This window comes from Sus scrofa, chromosome 1, assembly GCF_000003025.6.
Source record: "Sus scrofa isolate TJ Tabasco breed Duroc chromosome 1, Sscrofa11.1, whole genome shotgun sequence".
Taxonomy (NCBI): domain Eukaryota; kingdom Metazoa; phylum Chordata; class Mammalia; order Artiodactyla; family Suidae; genus Sus; species Sus scrofa.
In genome coordinates, this window is record NC_010443.5 from 19,836,687 (window position 1) to 19,855,936 (window position 19,250).

A 19,250-nucleotide genomic window follows, 5' to 3' on the forward strand; every position below is an offset into this window, starting at 1 on the left:
GGACATTTAGATTTCTTCCATGTCATGTTCATAGTGTTCCTATCAACAATGGGGTGACTATATCTTTTCAAATTATGGTTTTCTCTGGATACATGCCCAGGGGTGAGATTGCTGGATCATATGGTAGTTCTATACGGTGTATCACCTCATACCAGTCAGGATGGCCATCATCAAAAATTATACAAACAATAATTGCTGGAAATAACGTGGAAAAAAGGAAACCCTCCTACACTGTTGGCGGAAATATAAACTGGTGCAACCACTATGGAGAACAGAATAGAGATTCCTTTAAAAACGAAATATTTATTTTAATTTACCTAACTTGCCTCAAAAAAACTGATAACATGATGACCAAATCTGCTCTGAAGAAATAAGTGTTTATTATTAATTAAGCCAATCCTTTTCCACTTTCTGCCAATAACAGACTAGTTTATCCCACCTTAGTGAGCTGTTTGTGTTTATTTTAAATTAATACTAGTGATTGACTGGCAATGGGAAGTGCCAATGGAACAGATAATTCACTCTTACCTGCTCCCTCCCCTCCTCACTCCAACCACTGCCACAAAGTTACTCCTTTAACCTTATTGCAACATAGCCAACTGAATCCTTTATGAGGTAGAAACCTGGAAATGTTAAACTAAAATTCTGGGCATAACTGATCACAGGTGGCAAGCAATGTGTTATACATTATACTCTTAGGGCAGCTCTGTGGAGGAGGAAGTGAATTAGAAACCAAAAAAATCTCCAGTCTATTTGGAAAAAAACAAACCAACATTTATTTTTTAATTAAACTTTTTATTTTGAGGTAATTATATGTTCACTTGCAGTTGCAAGAAATAATACAGAAAGATCTTTGTAACTTTTACCATTTCCTCAATGGTAACATTTTCGTCACCATGAGGATCTCCCAAGTTCCTCTTTTATAGCCTCACCTGCTTTCCTCATCCCCCACCCCCCAACCTCTGGCAACCACTCATCTGTTCTCCATCTATACATTTACTTTTCATTTCAAGAGTGTTATATAAATGGACTCATATGGTGTGTGGGATTGATTTTTTTTCACTCAGCATAAATTTTTGGGAGATTCACCTAAGTTTTTGCACTATCAATTGGTGATTCCTTTTTATGGCTAAATCATGGTATGGATGTACCAAAAATTGTTAAATCATTCACCTATTGAAAGACATCTGATTGCTTTTTCTGTTTTTCTGTTTTTACATTCCACATATAACTGAGATCATATAGTATTTGTATTTCTCTGTCCTACTTATTTTACTTAACATAATGCCTTCAAGGTCCATGCATGTTGGACTGATAGTTTGACCATCATATAATTTCCCTCTCTAGTAATTTTCTTTGCTCTGAGATTCTACTTCATCAGGTAATAATATAATCATTTCAGCTTTTTTTTTTTTTCTTGTTATGACTGTATCCATAGCACAAGGAAGTTCCCAGGCTAGGGGTCGAATTGGAGCTGCAGCTGCTGGCCTACACCACAGCCACAATAATGCCAGATCTGAGCTGCATCTGTGGCCTATGCTGCAGTTCGTGGCAATGCTGGATCCTTAACCCACTGAGCAAGGCCAGGGATCAAACCCGCATCCTTGTGAATACTAGTCAGATTTGTAACCTGCTGAGCCACAGTGGGAACTCCTATCTCAGCTTTTTAAAAATTAATATTTGCATGGAATATCTTTTTCTTTACTTTTATTTTCCGCTTGCCTTTATAATTTGAAGTGAATGTCTTCTATAGCTGGTTCATTAAAAAAATTTACTCTGCCAGTCTCTGTGTTTGAATGTGTATTTAGACTGTTTACATTTAAAAGACTATTTGTATGTTAAGACTTAAGTTTGTTACTTTATTTTTTGTTTCTGGTTGTTTCCTCTGTTTTTTATTCTCTGTTTCCTTTCTATGCCTTCTAATGGCAATGTGGTTTATGCTTTAACATTTTTTAGAATTTTATTTTGATTTACCTACATTATATAAACATAACTTGCCATGGTTGACTGGTTTCATCATTTGGCTAATTTAAATGAATTGGAGGAACCTTCCCTCTATTTTTTTTGCCCTTCTTATAATGTCTTAAATATTTCCACACATAGGATCACATCAGACAGCATTATAATTTTTGTTAGCAACTCAAGAGGAGAAGTTCTATTGGAATTACCCACATATTTGCTTACCATCTTCTTCCTTCCTGGTGTTTGACAATTTCCTTTCTGTTTAAAGATCTTCTGTTTAGCCATGTTTTTGAGAAACCTACTGACATTAAAGTGGCTGCTTTCTTAAATTATCATTTTTCTGGCTACTTTCAAGGTTTTTCTTTGTCTTTAATTTTCAGAAATGTAATTATAATGTGTTGTGGCATGAACTTCTTTTTATTTATCCCATTTTGAGTTTGCTTAACTTGAACATAGATTTATGCTTATTTACAAATTTTGAAAATTTTAAGCATTATTTTCTCAAGTATTTTTTAGCCACACCCTTTCTCATCTCCTTTCCAATTATAGGAGTGCTACATCTATTGTTACAGTCTCATAGGTTCCTAAAGCTCTGTTTTTGTTGTTGTTTGTTTTGTTTTTCAGTCCATTTTCTCTCTGTTGCTTAGCTTGGATAATTTCTGTTATATTATCTTGCAGCTTGCTAATTTTCCTTTGTTCCTTCCATTCTGCTCTTAAACTCATCCTCTTAGATTATGTCAGTTGTTACATTTTTCAGTTCTAAAATTTTCAATTAATTCTTTTTTATATCTTCTATTTCTTTCCTGAGACTTTGTGATTTTTCATTTGTTTCAAATGTGTTCAGTGCATTGTTGAAACTTAAAATCCTTGTCAGATAGCTTTAACATCTCTGTTAGAGATGTTAGCATTTTGGGGACATTTTTTTTTTTTCATTCTTTTGGAGATCTTTGTGATTCTTGATGTAGTGAGTGACTTTCCATTGAAACCTAGGCATTCTGAATATTATTTAATGAGACTCTGCATCTTATCAAAACTTCTGGTTTAAGTAGATTCCTCTGACACTGTTCTGGCAGGAGAGCGAAGGTACCATTTCATTACCCAGGTTCCTCACCCAGTCTCCATTGATAACTGAAGGGACTGGGTTCCTTATTACCACTGAATGGGATGAGAGCTCCCACTCTCCACTCGACCTCTGCTGTTACCTCCCTGGCTGAGAGATAGATGAGTTCTGTTACTTTCTTAAAATATGGGTGCGTAAAAATGAGTAATTCAAAAAACCAATTCTAGGAGTGAAGAATTCTTCGGGAAGTTAATGTTACATACATAATTTTTCTTGAATAGTGTAATTTATGTATACCTGAGCTCCTCAGTAATTATATTTATTCAAGTCATAGCATTTAAATTGTTGTAAGTCTTTTGTACTGAACAGTGGGAGCCATAGATATTATTCTCTTATAATAAGAAGAAAAGTAATACCTTCTCTTTGTAGTGAATCCAATGGATTCAAAATAGTTAAGAGTAAAACAGACCTTCCTTCCCAATTACCTTCTCCAGATGTAGTTACTGTTAATAGTTACATCTATTAACTATTTTTCAGTCCAAATTCACAGTTTCCATCATGCTTCCCCACCTCACTTACTCCCTCCTTGTTTTCTTCTCCAGCTTCTCTTTTGGTGCCTGCTTCGTAAGCTCATCTTTCACTATCTAGCTATTAAATGTTGAGATGCTTTCAGACTTGGTTCTAGAAACCTTTTCTTCTCAATCAATATTGTTTTTCTTTGTGACTCATCTATATCCTGGTCTCAATTACCATTTATACTTAGATGACTCATAAACTTATTTTTCCAGTTTAGGTCTCTGGTCTGAGTATCAAAATCAATAAATTCACCTCTTTACTTGACATCTCCTTTTGATTCTAAATAGCTCTCCAAGCCCTAAATGCCAAAACCAAAGGATGATCTTACCTTCCAACTCTTCTAGATTTCACATCTCAGTGAATGGTACCCCTATCTTTAAGTTGTATTTGCCAAAAGCCTAGGTGTCTTTATTGATTCCCTTTTTTCTTCGCCTCCTATATCCAATTAATCACCAAGTCCCATGGCTTTTTGCTCCTGAATCTTCCTTCTCCTTTCTATTTCTACCTCCAGGCTTTTATCATCTTTTACCTAGGCTGATGCAGTAGTTTTCTAAATGGACTTTCTGCTTCTGCTCTCATTGTGCTTGAATTAATTCTTTACTCTGTAACCAGAGACATATTTTCAAATAAAAATTTGGTCATGTCATCTGCCTGCTTAAAATATTTCATGTTTTATTGCTCTTATGGAAAATACCTAAGTCCTTAACATGTCTTAGTACAATGCCTATCATATAGTCGACATCCAGTAAATATTTGTGGAAGAATGGGTAGATAGCATTTTTACACAGATGTATGTATCTATGAATCTTTCTTGGCTCTTGTTATATTTCTGTTGGATGTATTTCTAGAACTGGGATTGCTACTATAGTTTGTTTTCATCCATTTAATATCACAGTTAATAGGGAAGTTGGTGCAGCACCTTGTAGCCATCAAGAGAAAAAGAGGAGGCTGAGCTAGGAATACCAGTGATGATTGATTAAAGAAGCCATCCTGTACCTTCTATCTTATGGAAAGGAGTTATATTCTAAAGAACTGCCCAATGACTTAAGGGTTTTTAAAATAGATTTTATGCTAAATAACTTAGGTAAAATATTTTGTAAGGCAGAACAAGGAACAAATTAGTTGAATTTGCATCTTCATAGTAAGGGTGATGACTTATTCCTATTTTATTTTGCCTATAGGTTTTCCTTATTAATGACAACATCTGGAAATTAGGTAGGTTAAGCAAAGGAATCATTTGAAATGGAATGGTCACATAAGAATAGCTAATACAAATTATGTACTAATTACAATTTTCATAGATATAAAGGGTGTGTTTACTACTGTAGTTGATACTGGGCAAAATTGTGATATAGGCAAATAGTGTTTTCAGAGATGTGCTCTTCTGTCTCTGCCCCTTTTGCTCTACTCCCTGGGAGGAGGAATATGTGTCTTGGTGCTTCTGAAGTAGGCAGAAAAATAGCATGAAGGTTTCAGGTGCCTGAAAGGTGGGAGATTAGGGCTGTCAGGTTACTAAGAGCTCTGCACTTACTAGTTCTGTTGCCCTGGACAAGCTAGTTTAATCTCTGAGATACTTAGTTTTCCCACTTGAAGTTAATACGAACCACTGATTTACATGCAAACTGGATTGCCTATGATCATTTATTTTATTATTTATTTAATTAAAAATTTTGGATTTATTTATTTATTTATTTATTTTAGGGCTGCGCCCCCAGCATAGAAATGTTCCTGGGCTGAGGATTGAACCCCTACCACAGCAGTGACCCTAGCTACTGCAGTGACAATGGCCAGAACCTTAATCTGCTATGCCACGAGAGAACTCCTATTTTGCTATTTAATAATGCATTTATATTTTAAAATTCATTTATTGTTTGAGCTGATACTGAAGCACTTTATTACTGATTTCAGTTATAAATTTGCATAGCAGGAAAATAAGAGTATGCAGTTCGGGGACGTTAATGCCTTTAAAAATCTTTTCAACAGCTTATGAGGTTGCAAAATGATTCACAAAGGACTCTTTAGGCACTGAGAGGTATCATGAAATTTGGAGAGTTAATACGCTTTTGGAACTATCCATGCATTCAAAGGGAGCATAGAACTCTATGAAATTCAGTCTTCACAAATTTTCACTCTCTTCCCTCTTACTCTAGTCTGTTTTTGTTTATACTGAACTGTGTAGGTTATGCAGCTTTACATTTATTTTCATCTTACTATTAATTTTGCATCAGCTACTTTTTGGCTGTTGAAGCAATACTTGATATAATTGCCCTGTTTGTTGTTTTCTTTGTTCTAGGCAATGGGCCCCACCATGACCGGTGCTATACTTATAATGAAAGCAACTTGGTGGATGGTGTTTATTGCCTTCCAATAGGACACTGGATTGAGGCCACTGGGCACACCAATGAGATGAAGCACACAACAGACTTCTATTTTAATATTGCAGGCCACCAAGCCATGCATTATTCAAGGTAAAAATAGTGCTGTGTTTATAAGCCTAGAAGTAGGACAAGGGTAGCATTAGGACAATGGAAGCATTTACTGTGTACAGAACTGCAGTATCTCCCTCTGGAGTGTTAAATAGGCCTTCAGTACTTTGAGAAGGTAAAGTACAGTGAATTACTGCGTGCGTGAATTTTTCTGGTTCTGAATGTAAAGAATTTTTTTATGGAATTTTAAAAATTAAATACCTATTCTAGCATCAATATATCTTGACCAGACAGTAGTTCACCAATCTTTGTACTTACAGAGTGGATTAAAAAGAAAAAGCTAGACTGAAATATCCTAAATCAGCATTTGTATCTTTCATGCTACTGACCAACAGTGAAACAAAAATTGGTGTTTTTTTTAATAAACTATTATTCAAATAAACGTGTGAAAATCTAGACCTAGAACTAGATCAGATGTGATCATTTACTCTATTACTTAGTAATACATTTATTTTATATATTTGCCTGTTTAATTATTATTCCTGCAATATGTGCCACGGTACAAATTCAAACACCAAAGAGGATGCTAAAGGAAAAGTTAGGTTCAGTACACTTTCCTTCATTCCCACTCATCAGAAATAATAATTTTAACCATTTTATGGTTAATTTTCCTGGAAGTGAAATCCAAGTCTCAAATAATACGCCTATACTTTATTTGCTAATATATCAATTTAAAAATTGCTATCGATTCCCTTCTATGATGTGAGAGAAATTTAGTTCACTTATCTTCTCTCTGCACTCCTAATCCCTACCAGGCTCCTTAAAAAATTCTTTTGTTGTTTAACTTCATAAAAATTCCATTTCTTGACGCATAAGTTTTTGACAATGTTCCTTCATTTCCTGCTGTGTAAGATCAGAGATTTACTTCCCCGATAATTTTCCTGCGCATCTACTTCTACCCATTAACTTCTGTTTTTCATTACTTATACATTTTTAAAGGTTTATGGAACTTATTTTTAATTTAGCAAGTCTAAATAAGTTTTTCATACTTTGATGATTTAAAATTTAAAACCAACATCCAACATTTAAAATGTTCATCTATGTTATGTACTGTAGGGCATGTGGTGTTTGTACCATTGACAAAGAGATGTTCTTAAAAGTGGTATTGTTTTGAATGAGAGATATAATTAATAGAAACAGGGTTGTAAGGGTTAGGGGAGAGGGAGAATGTAATTTCATCATGCTGTTAGGGAATGAATAGTCTTCTTGGACACACCATTCTTATAAATTCACATTAGAACTGGCTTTGCTGGCAGATTGGTTGCACAGTGGGAGGAAGAGGAGTCAAGCATGACTTGGGATTTTATGGTCTGAGCTATTGGCTTAATGGTGTTGCTATTAACTGAGATGGGGAGACTTAGGAGAAGAGCGGTTTGGAGTAGGGATTAAAATAAAAATTCTATTTTAGACATATTGCATTTGAAATGTAGATTAGACTTCAGAACGGAAATCAACTTGATGTCTAGAGTTTGGGGAGAGGTTGGAAATGGAGAATTAAAATTAGGATTATCAATATATAGATGACATTCCAAATGATAGGTCTAGAAGATCATTTAGCAAATGAGTAAAATCAAAAAATGACAAAGAAAAAAAGAGGTCTCAGCTCCACACAATTTAGCAATCAAGGAGAAGTAGAGGATCCAGAGAAAAGAATGAGAAGGAACACCCACTGAGATGTTCTGACATTTAATGAGGATGTGTTTGTGTGTTCAGCGCTGGACAATCAAAGACAGAGCAACGATGCTCCCTGCTCTCGGGAACTCAGGTTCTTGTGGAGGACAAGCCTGTAAACAGTTCCAAGATAGTAAGATAATCGCTGTGATGAAGTTGTATATGCGGTGGAATGAGGGACAGGAGGAGAAATCTTCAGGGCGAGATCTTTATGAGTAGAACTTGATAGAAATGTGAAGGATTTTTCTTTTCCACGAGGGCATTTGGGAGAGAGAAGTCAAGGTAAGAAGAATAGCAAATGCAAAGATCTGGAAGCATAAGAGCAAACTTAAGCTGACCAATCACTTTGTCCAATCAGGATAATTTCCAGAGTAAAAACAGGTACTTTTAATAATTAGCCTAAAAAAAAAAAAAAAAAAAAAAAAAGCAGTTCCCCCGTGGTGCAGTGGAAATGAATCTGACTAGCAACCATGAGCTTGCGGGGGTCCATCCCTGGCCTTGCTCAGTAGGTTAAGGATCTGGTGTTGCTGTGATCTGTGGTGTAGGTTGCAGACACGGCTCGGATCTGGCGTTGCTGTGGCTGTGGCATAGGATTAGACCTCTAGCCCGGGAATTTCCATATGCAGCCCAAAACAATAAATAAATAAAATAATAATAATTAGCCTGCCCTTAGGCATAGAAGAGGACTGTCCTGGGAATACCAGAACATAGGGCAATCTAGAGAACAGGTCATATAAGAGGGAACATTCTGGTATCTCTCCATAGTCAGACCCAGAGAGACGGGGTGAGAAACACCCTGCCCAAGTACGGGGACTATGGATATTATTATATAGAAATCCACACCCATTACATGGTGTGACTGTGGTTAGGGTTCTGGCACTACTTTTTTTTTTTTGGTCTTTTCGTCTTTTTAGGGCTGCACCCACGGCATATGGAGTCTAATCAGAGTCTAATCAGAGCTGTTGCTGCCGGCCTACACCACAGTCACAGAAACACCAGATCCAAGCCTCATCTTCGACCTACACCACAGCTCAGGGCAACACCGGATCCTTAACCCACTGATCGAGGCCAGGGATCGAACCCACAACTTCATGATTCCTAGTAGGATTCATTTGCACTGCACCATGACGGCAACTCCATGGCCCATCTTCTTGATTGTAGTTTTTGTTATTATCTATTGATTTCACATCATGAAAAATGAAGATTTAGCTCTTTTTTCTTCCCTTTCTCCCACAAACCTCAGTGACATCCTCCTATTGTTCAATCCTCCCAATATACTTGTAATTATCTTTCTGATGAGATTAGCATGCCACGTGTTTTTTCATATGCCCTGTGTAAATGCTATTGAATACCCCTAACTGTTCACAATGTCTGAACCTCCTTTGACGAATGTATAGCTTTCAGGTTTACATTGAAGCCATTATGGCTCCTGATTCTTTATATTTGAACTGAGTTGTCCCCTTCCCACCCCCTAGTGGAGAAGCTGTTAGAAGCTTTTTCTTTTCAATATTATGAAATTTCATGCTGAAATGTCTTGATGTGGATCTCTCTCTCTCTCTTTTTTTAAATCCAGTTTGCTAAGCTCTCAGTGAGCAGATTTTTTTTTAATTCTGCCAATTCTGGAATTTCTAATTCTTTGAAAGAAAGTTTCTCAAGTTATTTCTTTGGTGATTTATTCACTTTCTGGAACTCCCATTATGCAGATATTGGAATCCTGGCCTGGGTCTTTTATATTTTGCATCCCTTTGGTATTTCCCCCTCTTCTTTCTAACTCATTTTCTCAACTTAATTGTTTATCACTGCTATTTAATTTTTCATTTCTGCTATCATTTTTTTGCTTTCTGTGAGTTCCTCATTTAATTACCTGAATGACCCCCTCCGGCCAGACACTTTTCAAGCTTCCCTAGAGAATAAATCTCCAGTCTTTCAAAGGCCTGGGGAGGCAGTGTGTCCCAGCTGAGAAGAGTAGGAAACTGAAGCTGAGGGTCTGGCTCTTTCCTAAAAAGACTTGCCCCTTCCCCTTATTCTCACTTTTTTCTTTTTAGGCCCACGCCCCTGGCATATGGAAGTTCCCAGGCTAGGGGTCGCTTCAGAGCTGCAGCTGCCAGCCTACATCACAGCCAGACCAATGCCAGATCCTAGCCATGTCTGTGACCTAGACTGCAGCTCACGGCAGCACTGGATCCTCAATCCACTGAACAAGACCAGGGATCAAACGTGTGTCCTCAAGGATACTATCTGATTCGTATCTGCTGAGCCACAGCGGGAACTCCTTCTCTCCTTGTTCTTTTCACACACATCCTGAAGTACTTGGCAATCCCAGTTTCTGAGCTCGTTGGGGATTGTATGGTGTCATTCCAGTCAATTCTCAGCTTTCTCCACTGTTGGCCTTGAGACTGTCTTTCTCATTCTGTTAAATTATTCAGTAATCAACTAATTGCTTTCCACTTTCCACAGTTTTGTTGCTGTTGTCTTTCTTTCTGTTCTTTCTTGAGGTTTTATGTGTTTAATTTTCCACAAAAATCTCTTTAGTCCCTTTTTAAAGGGATTTGGTGACAGTCAGATTAGTTGTGTGAAACCAATTTTTCTGCAATAAAATTAAAGTGAAATAAAGTTTTCAGAGTCTAACATAAAACTTTGTAAAGAGTAGCTCAATAAATATTAAGTACATTCTTTATTTTTAACATTTAGTCTGTGTTATGTTTCTCTGACCCAGGTTAAGATTCTATCACACTAGAATGAGATTTTATAAATCAAGGCCCAACTTCCATATTCAGTCTACACTTGGTACCAAACTACATCTCCCTCTTCAATAGATTTTTTTTTATGCAAAAGAATGTATGTTTGCATTAAAGACACAGAAAACTAATTTAAAGAGACTTTAGTGGAAAGGGACTGTAGTTTTTGTGTCTTGAAAAGTTTTATTGCCAATTAAACTCATTTCAAGAGCCATAAATTAGACTTTAGAAAAGTCACACTTCATACTCTTATGAAAATGTTGCAGTTAAGAAAATGTATTATAAAAGCATGCTTATATTTTGCAGCCTCTTTGGCTTATAAAGAAAAGATATATAGTAATTTTCAAAAGTCAAAATTATTTTATACATTGTAGAATAATAATTTCACACATTTTGATGCCATTTTTTATCTAGCACATTTTCCAAATGAGTGGAATTAATTACTTTGGAGAATTGGTGAGGGACTTGGAGAGAGCTCAGCTCTCTCATTTACTGTGGGGCAGCCGTGGGACAATCCTGTATCAAGGTCTGGATTTCAGTTTCCTGGATTTGCAAAGTGAGCTGGTTGAACTAGATGAATACTGAAAGAAGTTCTGGCAATAATCAAGGATTAAAATTAATTAAAAAAACTAAGCCTTATGCAACATTTTGTCAATGTATCATATTGGCTTAACAGTGACCGTACCTCATATCAGCTTCTCTGACTTCTAATTCAGCCATCAAATGCCCGCAATCTAGTGCTGCCTGTAGGTGGCACTTTCCCTCATTTTCATAGCCCAGGACATAACATTCAGTCCAACTCTACAGAAATATTTGGAAAGATATATACTTTATTGTCAGGGTACAATTAATCCTTAATAAGTATATGCATACTTATTATATGATGGTATTTTTACATTGCTCATATTCATAATCAAATTTTAACAAGAAATCTCTTTTGGACAAAATTCTGGTGCAACAGGCTTCTAATTACACTGTCCTGCTTCTGTAGTTCACAATCAAGACCTTACTGGTCAAAGGAAGAATCTAATTTCAATTGGTATTTGCATCTGATTGAATGATTTGAAGTTTTTCTAAATATTAAAACCAAAGGTTATAATTGTTCATCCTACTAGGTAAGGGAAACAGCATAATCTTCCTTCTTATTAAGTTCTGACTAGGCAATGATTTTTACCAAGTATTAACTGAATGTGGGAGATTTCCTTGCATAGTGCAAAAAATATATATATTTTCCCTATATAAACAATGCTGCTCATATTTTATAAGGTCAAATTAATTGATGGATGTCCTCTTTTTCTTATTATTAATACATGTTTTTATATAAAACATTTAAATTGATTAAAATAAATTATATTTCATATTATTTATAATTATATTGGGATGATTTATTTTCAGTATCATATCAAAATTTAGTAATAGATATTAGCATCCTCACAGTACTATGAACATATTGTAAACATACCACTTAATTCTTGTTTCTTAGGAGTCATTTTCTCTTTGGCCATATCCACAGCATGCAGGTGTTCCTGGGCAGGGGGTGGACCCTGCACTGCAATAGTAACCAGAGCCACAGCAGTGACAATGACAGGTCCTTAACCCACTGAACCACCAGAGAACTCCCTTTAGGAGTCATTTAAAATGTATCTGCTAAAGTTTATAGAGAAGTCAGTTTTTGCTGATAGTGCTGTTGTGGATTCAGTACAACTATAAAGGAAGCAGCTGGATTCTGTGCTGCCTTGTATATTATCAACAGCATTGTTATTTAAATTACGACTGAAATGTCTTGGTCAGGCAAATGAGAAAGAAGCTTGATTGAAGGAGAGAACTTGATTGTCAGGTCTACGTTGTGTCTACTGGAATGGTAGTAAGAAAAAGAGAATATTCTATCGTATAAGTTAAGCAATTTGGATTCCTAAGTTATCATGTGGGGGAAATATGACAATTTTACTATAAAAATATGAGTTTTTTACTGCAAAAGAGAGCAGAGAAACAAGAAAATATAGAGTAGGGGAGGGTATTTTTAAGGCGGGTGCTATTACAGAATGTTTCGATGCTAATGACAATAATCTCATAGAATGGAGAAAAATGAATAATTAAGATGAGAAAGAGAAGAGTCATAGGAGCAAAATCGTTTTGTAAGCAAGAGTGATCTGAATCCAGGACAACAAAGAGTTCATCCTTGGTCGTGGAGGAAAACAGAATGGGCAAGGATGCAGGCAGGTCAGAGAAGTTGCAAGAGCATGTGGAAGTTCAATTTCTGATTGCTGCTCTTCTCTCCGTGAAATAGGAAGCAAGGTCATCAGATGAGGGTGAGAAGAGAGAAAAAAGAATTTTAGATTTGAAAGAGATATATAGACTGGGTAACTAATGGGATGTAAATGTGCTAACTCATGAATTTTAATCCCTACAATTCCAGTATTACAGTGGCTATGACAAACAAAGAAATTATTCTCTCATTTTAAATGAATACAGAAGTCAGACAAGATTTTTGACAGTTTTGTGTATGGCTCTAGCCAGATCAGAAAGAAGTCTAAGTAATGTGCTAAAATGGAGGCTTGGCATATTGGGAATTATATACTATAATTTTCAGAGCTAGAATTAAATTTATTATGCTAGCCGTGATGGAAGGTCCACTTTAAGAAGAACAGTGAATCTGTTTATACTGGAGTCAGTGAATACGTTGGGAATGCTCCTTTCTTGTTTTCAGAGGGCTGGCATGTGCATATCACTTTGCCAATGACTGATTGCGATGATTTAAATTGGCTTAGAATGACTAATTTCTTAGAACATAGTCTCATCTTTGGCTGAACGGGATGGAAGGATGATCAAACCCATGGAGGAGGGATCAGTTAAGAAACAGTGGTCAAAATGCATGGTAGATACTACATGATGGTGTTTTGCTGTTGGCTATTTCTGTATCATAAAGGCCCTATTATGACTTGTATATTCACAGACTTTTTTTGTAAAGCAAAGTCTTTATTTTCATGCTTTGATAAGGTGTGGATTGCCTTTCTCTTTCATTTTCTAAGTTCTTTTAATTTTTTTTCTGACTATCCTGTAGATTGATCATTTCCTGATGAATGAATGAATCAATGGTGATGAATATTAATTAATTAGTTAGCATAGGAATGCTAGGTGCTTCACCACATGGTTGATAAATATTCTGAAAAAAATACTAGCTGTAGCAATGCACACGTGCGCACACGCACACACATACACACACACATATACACGTACACCCCACCCCCACACACTGATAACATCTGCTTGTGCAGGCTCTCCATTTTATAGTGGAAGGATTGTTTCCTACATGGTGATGGATGTGTATGACAGAGTGCTGGGGCAGGGTCTAGGATTCAGACTGGAGAAAGCAGGGCTGCCAGAGGCCAGCTCTGGTGGCCAGGGAGTGTACGCTTTCCCGAAGAAGATGGATGGACGTCGGCTTTTGCATCAGAGACAGCCTCTTTGTCCCTCCTTTCAGGGCACTGGACTGCTCAAACTTTATTGGCAACAGTGGTTGATTACATAGACAGTTTTTCACTACAGATTACATCGCAGTGTTAGAAGTACATTGGTTAACTATTACATGGTATAGCAGCTATGCGTCCTGTTTTAAGACCTCTATCTTAACTAAACTTAGTGAGTACTTTGAAGAGGCCATAGACACAAGAATTTGGCATTGACAAACCTTGTTTGTAGACTGGTGCTTATCTTCAAAGCTTAATGGTAGGGAGATAGTGTAAGTAAATATAAACCAACTTAACTAAACTAGCTATCACTTAAAAGCTTTTAAAATCAAAGACAAAACTCACAGCTAGGTTTTTTGGATAATATATGTCTAACTTTTATGAACCTCATTAAAATCCTAACTCTAAAGTTTACTATATAACTAGTTAATAGATAAACACTATGTTTTAACTAAGTTGGATTTAAATAGGGGAAAGTCCTTCAGGATGAAATTCTTACTATATTATTGTTGTAATTTTGTTAAATCTCAAGTCACCACAGGAAAATAAGAATGGGAAATAAGAATAATAAGCAAATGATCAGGAAAGACTGAGGAAAACTGAATAACAAATAAAACAGCAGGAAAGACTAGGTCACCGGAGAAACAATCCATGTTCTCCAGCGCAAACATGGAAATTGTTTTCCCAGGAAAGCCCCAATTCTTCCCCATCAGCATCAACATGAGAGCTGTGTAACCTGAGGCCTGCCCTTGGCTTGTAACATGCAGGCAGGCTTTCATCCTGACCAGAGGCCCACCTTCGGCTTGTACCGTTCAGGTGAGCTCCCTTCATTGGTTAGGAACCTGCCTTCAGGTTTTTTTTGCCATCAGGCAAGGTCCTTGTTTTGAGTCCCTGCATTTTCTTGCCCCCCCCCCCGCCCCCCTGCACAGGGCGTAGATTTTAGGTGTTGGACCGGGATTCTCTTGGACAAGTAAAACCGTAACATTGCTTTGAAGCCCTGAGCAACAGCTGACGATGGGAGAAAATGCATCTCACACAGCATCCCCTCCTGTTCCAGGAGAGCAGAATGGGAACCAGATCCACCAGGTCCTGCTCTGAGTTCACAGCAGCCGACCTCACTCCCACATTGTCCTGCTCATGCCTCTGTTTGCTCCTCATGAAGCGGGGCCTCCGCTGTCTTAGACCAGAGTGTTCTGCCTTCACCTGTGATCCAGACACGCATCTGGACACAAAGAGATGACAAAAAAATCCGCCTTGTTTTCACCAATCAGTTTAAAGTTTAAATGATCTAGATAAGTCAAAATAAGTTGAACGAATTATAAGAAGTACCTGAAAATTCTTCCTCTCTCCAAGCACCTTTATGCATTTTTTTTTTTTTTTTTGGAAATTGACATATATTCGGGCATCAACTTACCTCGTTATCCTTCTCCACCTTATCATCTTAAATCGTGGTACTCATTGCTTGTCTCATGTCCCCTTTTCCTAGACGGCGGAACCTGTCCCAATACCCTTTTCTTCCATGAGATTCATTTGTTTGGGCTGTTTGTTTTTCTGAGGCAATTATTATTACTCCTCTTAATTTAGTCACTGGCATTTCCATTGCTGTGCCCTTTCCTTGGACATGTTTGTTGCACTCCCCGTTATGAATAGGCTTATCGATGTTAGAGGAAGGCGTTTTGTGAGAGGGTCCTCCGCTATAAACTGTATCACATGCTTTTTCTGCACTCCTCCAGCCTAATTATGCTTGCTGTGACTCCTCAGGCTAAATTCTGTGGAAATATATAAAATCCCAAAGCTCAAAGAGACATTTACGTTAAATAGGAAGTCACCAGAGAGTTTACTTACATGGTGACCTCCCCAAATATTTAACTGTTTGTTTCCAGGCTTTTTTTTTTTTTTTTGGCCTAGCTTTACGAGAGAAGAGAAACTTAAAGCTAAAATTAATGATTAATCAGGAAGGAAAATTAGGCATCTCCAACATGATAAAGAAAAGCAGGATCAGTTTGTCACAAAAATAATAGATTTATACAAATTATCAGGGACCATTTTGCTGTGCAAAGTGAAGTATATCTATACCTATAAAGCTACTTGTATGTTTGTAGTTGACTTTTAGTCATGGCCTAGAAAAATTAAAAAGAAAGAAAAAAGGAGGAAAGATGGAGAAGAAAGTGGAAAGAAGGAAGGAACATAGACCTGGCCACTTGTCACTATTCTGTGATAGCAGGGGGTACCATAGGTTCTTTTCTTTGCTTTTTCTTTTTTTGCTTTTTAGGGCTGTGCTTGCGGCATATAGAAGTTCCCAGGCTAGGGGTCGAATAGGAGCTCCAGCTGCCAGCCTACGCCAGAGCCACAGCAATGCCAAATCCGAGCCACGTCTTCGACCTACACCACAGCTCATGGCAATGCTGGATCCTTAACCCACTGAGCAAGGCCAGGGATCAAACCCGCATCCTCATGGTTCCTAGTTGGATTCATTAATCACTGAGCCACAAAGGGAACTCCCAGGTTATTTTCTTAATCACATTTCCTTCTGAAGAATCCTTTGTCCCTTGAAAGCTCACCCTGAGTAATCTGTTGTTTCTGAGGTTATCAGAGCTTTGGAAATAGTGTGTCTTGTATGCCTTATTGCTTTTAGCCACGACAGTGAATTGTTATTACTTCAGATCTTAAAACAAAACAAAGCAAAACAAAAAACAAAGGTCAGGGATTCAGTGAAAGTGAAGCACCATTCTGAGAGGGGTCAACAATGCGTAGATTAGTAGTCTGCAGCCAGAATCACAGAGCTGCCTTTCAGTTCAAGATATTCAAAGCATACTTTTTTTTTTGGTCTTTTGTCTTTTTTTAGGGCCACATCCGTGGTATATGGAGGTTCCCAGGCTAGGGGTCGAATTGGAGCTGTAGCCGCCAGCCACAGCCACAGCCACAGCCACAGTAACACAGGATCAGAGCCACGTCTGTGACCTACACCACAGCTCACGGCAATGCCGGATCCTTAACCCATGGAGCGAGGCCAGGGATGGAACCCACATCCTCATGGATACTAGTCAGGTTCGTTAACCACTGAACCATGACGGGAACTCCCAAATCATACATTGTTAATGAAGTCAATATGGAGTAAAAAGGACAGTAAAAATGACATCACGGAAGTGGAAGATATGTGTAGTTAACTGATTACAGAAATCGATTTGAACACCCACTTTCAAAATAGCCTTTTCATGAGGCTAACATTATTCCCTCCTAAAAAATCCCCAAACCTAAAAAGCTTATTTACATATCATTTTGATTGTACATCATGTGCGCAGTACTCTGTTAGGGACTGTTAAAATTTTTCAGCTTCAATAATAATGAAATTATACGGTGGTTATTTATTTCACGAAAGTGTCCTTCACTCGCTTTTAGATAGGGTGGAGCTGACTGGGAAAGATCATTCTCTGGCCTGAATTAATAATACCTGAGGCATGTTTCTGTCCTGGCCAATGCCACTGTGTCCAGGAAAAATTAATTATAGGGAAACACCCCCAAAACTGTGAGTAGTAATTAACCAGCTAACTCACATGTCCAAGATGAGTAACGAGAAGTTTAAACTCTGAAATTCATGGCCCTGGTGAACTGCAGATTGCAGGATGGCAGTTATACATTTTTTCGTACAAAAGCACCTTTGTCTAGGAGGTTTTGCTCTTATTCTTTGCCACCTATTCTGTTTCTCTACTGTTTTCTGTATTTCCAGTCTACTCCTCTCCTGCCCCCTCTTCTCTTTGTTTCCCACTGTCTCTTCCCTGTGCCTCTGATTCCCTGTCTGTCTCTTACCCTCCCTCCAGCTTTTCCTGTCCTTTTAAAAAACATCTTAATGTCCTTTCTCCCTTTCTTCATTTTTGTGTGGTACTTTATAAACTGGCCACAATACTTAAAACATTTAATGCTTTGTGTTCTTAATATGGTAACCAGGTGACTTTGATCTGTTTCCACTCATTCATTCATTCAACTATTTTTTTGAGTGTGTACTTTTTGCCAGAAACTAGATGCTGAGGTCAAGGTTAAACATGACCTAGTATCTCACCTTCAGAAGCTAGTAGTCCTCAATAGAGACAAATAAAAATATGTATTATTGGGAAAATCTTTTTTTTTTTTTCTTTTGTCTTTTGTCTTTTTAGGGCTACACCTGTTGGCACATGGAGGTTCCCAGGCTAGGGTCTAATCGGGGCTGCAGCTGCCAGCCTACAACAACAGCCACAGCCACAGCAATGTCAGATCCAAACCACGTCTGTGACCTACACCACAGCTCAGGGCAACGTCAGATCCTTAACACTGAGTGAGGACAGGGATCAAACCCACCCACAACCTATGGTTCCTAGTTGGATTCGTTTCTGCTGCGCCATGCCGGGAACTCCTATTGTGAAAATCTTAATCCAATTAATTTGGATTTTACCTTTCTGAGATTTTTTCCATCTATTTTCTTTAAGTGGCTTTGAGTGAATTAAGGTCTTGAATTCCCATTGAAGTCTCAACATGTAAAATGGACTTTGCTAACAAAAATTTAGTTAATATTTAATTTTCAAGAACACTTTTTTTTAATAAAGGGAAAGACTGTGGTACTTAAAATTTTATGAAGTAAAGAAATTAATAAAAGTTTTATTTAACTCACATTCTTATTTTCTCATCCTATTAAAATATTTTAAATAATTGTTCTGTTGAAGTACAGGAAAAACCCTCTGGGTAAAGTACAGAACTCTCTTAAAATTGTGCTTTAGATTTTTACCATTATTCAAAATAAATTTTCACAAAGGATATAGGATGGTTGCCTTGCATAACTCTGGAATATATAAGTTATGTAATAGTTTATGTGAATTCCCTCTCCACCCATACTGCTGCCACTCACTCTGTGCAGTGCAAAGTCTGTCTTACTGCCTGTGGTGAACAAGTTGGGTAATAATTTAATTTAATTTTATTTTATTTTATTTTATTTGGCTTTTGGCTTTTTAGGGCCAAACCTGTGGCACATGGAGGTTTCCAGGCTAGGGGTTGAATTGGAGCTGTGGCCGCTGGCCTATACCACAGCCCCAGCAATGCCAGATCCGAGCCCACGTCTGAGACCTACACCATAGCTCATGGCAATGCTGGATGCTTAACCCACTGAGTGAGGCCAGGGATCGAGCTTGCATCCTCATGGATGCTAGTCAGATTTGTTTCCACTGAGCCACAATGGGTACTCCAAGGTAATAATTTTAGACACCATACACAAACCTATTTGGTGGGCATTATAATTTTTTGGATTGACATATACCTAAAAGCT

At 37.5% G+C, this 19,250-nt stretch overlaps 1 protein-coding gene across 3 annotated transcripts in view; it reads left to right on the top strand.

The window, feature by feature from the left end:
• Positions 1-19,250, top strand: part of EPM2A (EPM2A, laforin glucan phosphatase) — an 86,988-nt gene that overhangs the window by 30,324 nt on the left and 37,414 nt on the right. For 2 of the 3 annotated variants that reach the window (XR_002338321.1, XM_001927632.4), the window contains exon 2: positions 5,892-6,066. Coding sequence is in view for 2 of the 3 variants with exons in the window: in XM_001927632.4 (XP_001927667.1) it covers positions 5,892-6,066 (175 nt within the window). In the remaining variant the exon portion in view is untranslated. Of the gene's footprint in view, positions 1-5,891; positions 6,067-8,669; positions 8,711-19,250 lie in introns of those variants that run through there. The other variant, XM_021072181.1, reaches the window with a different exon arrangement.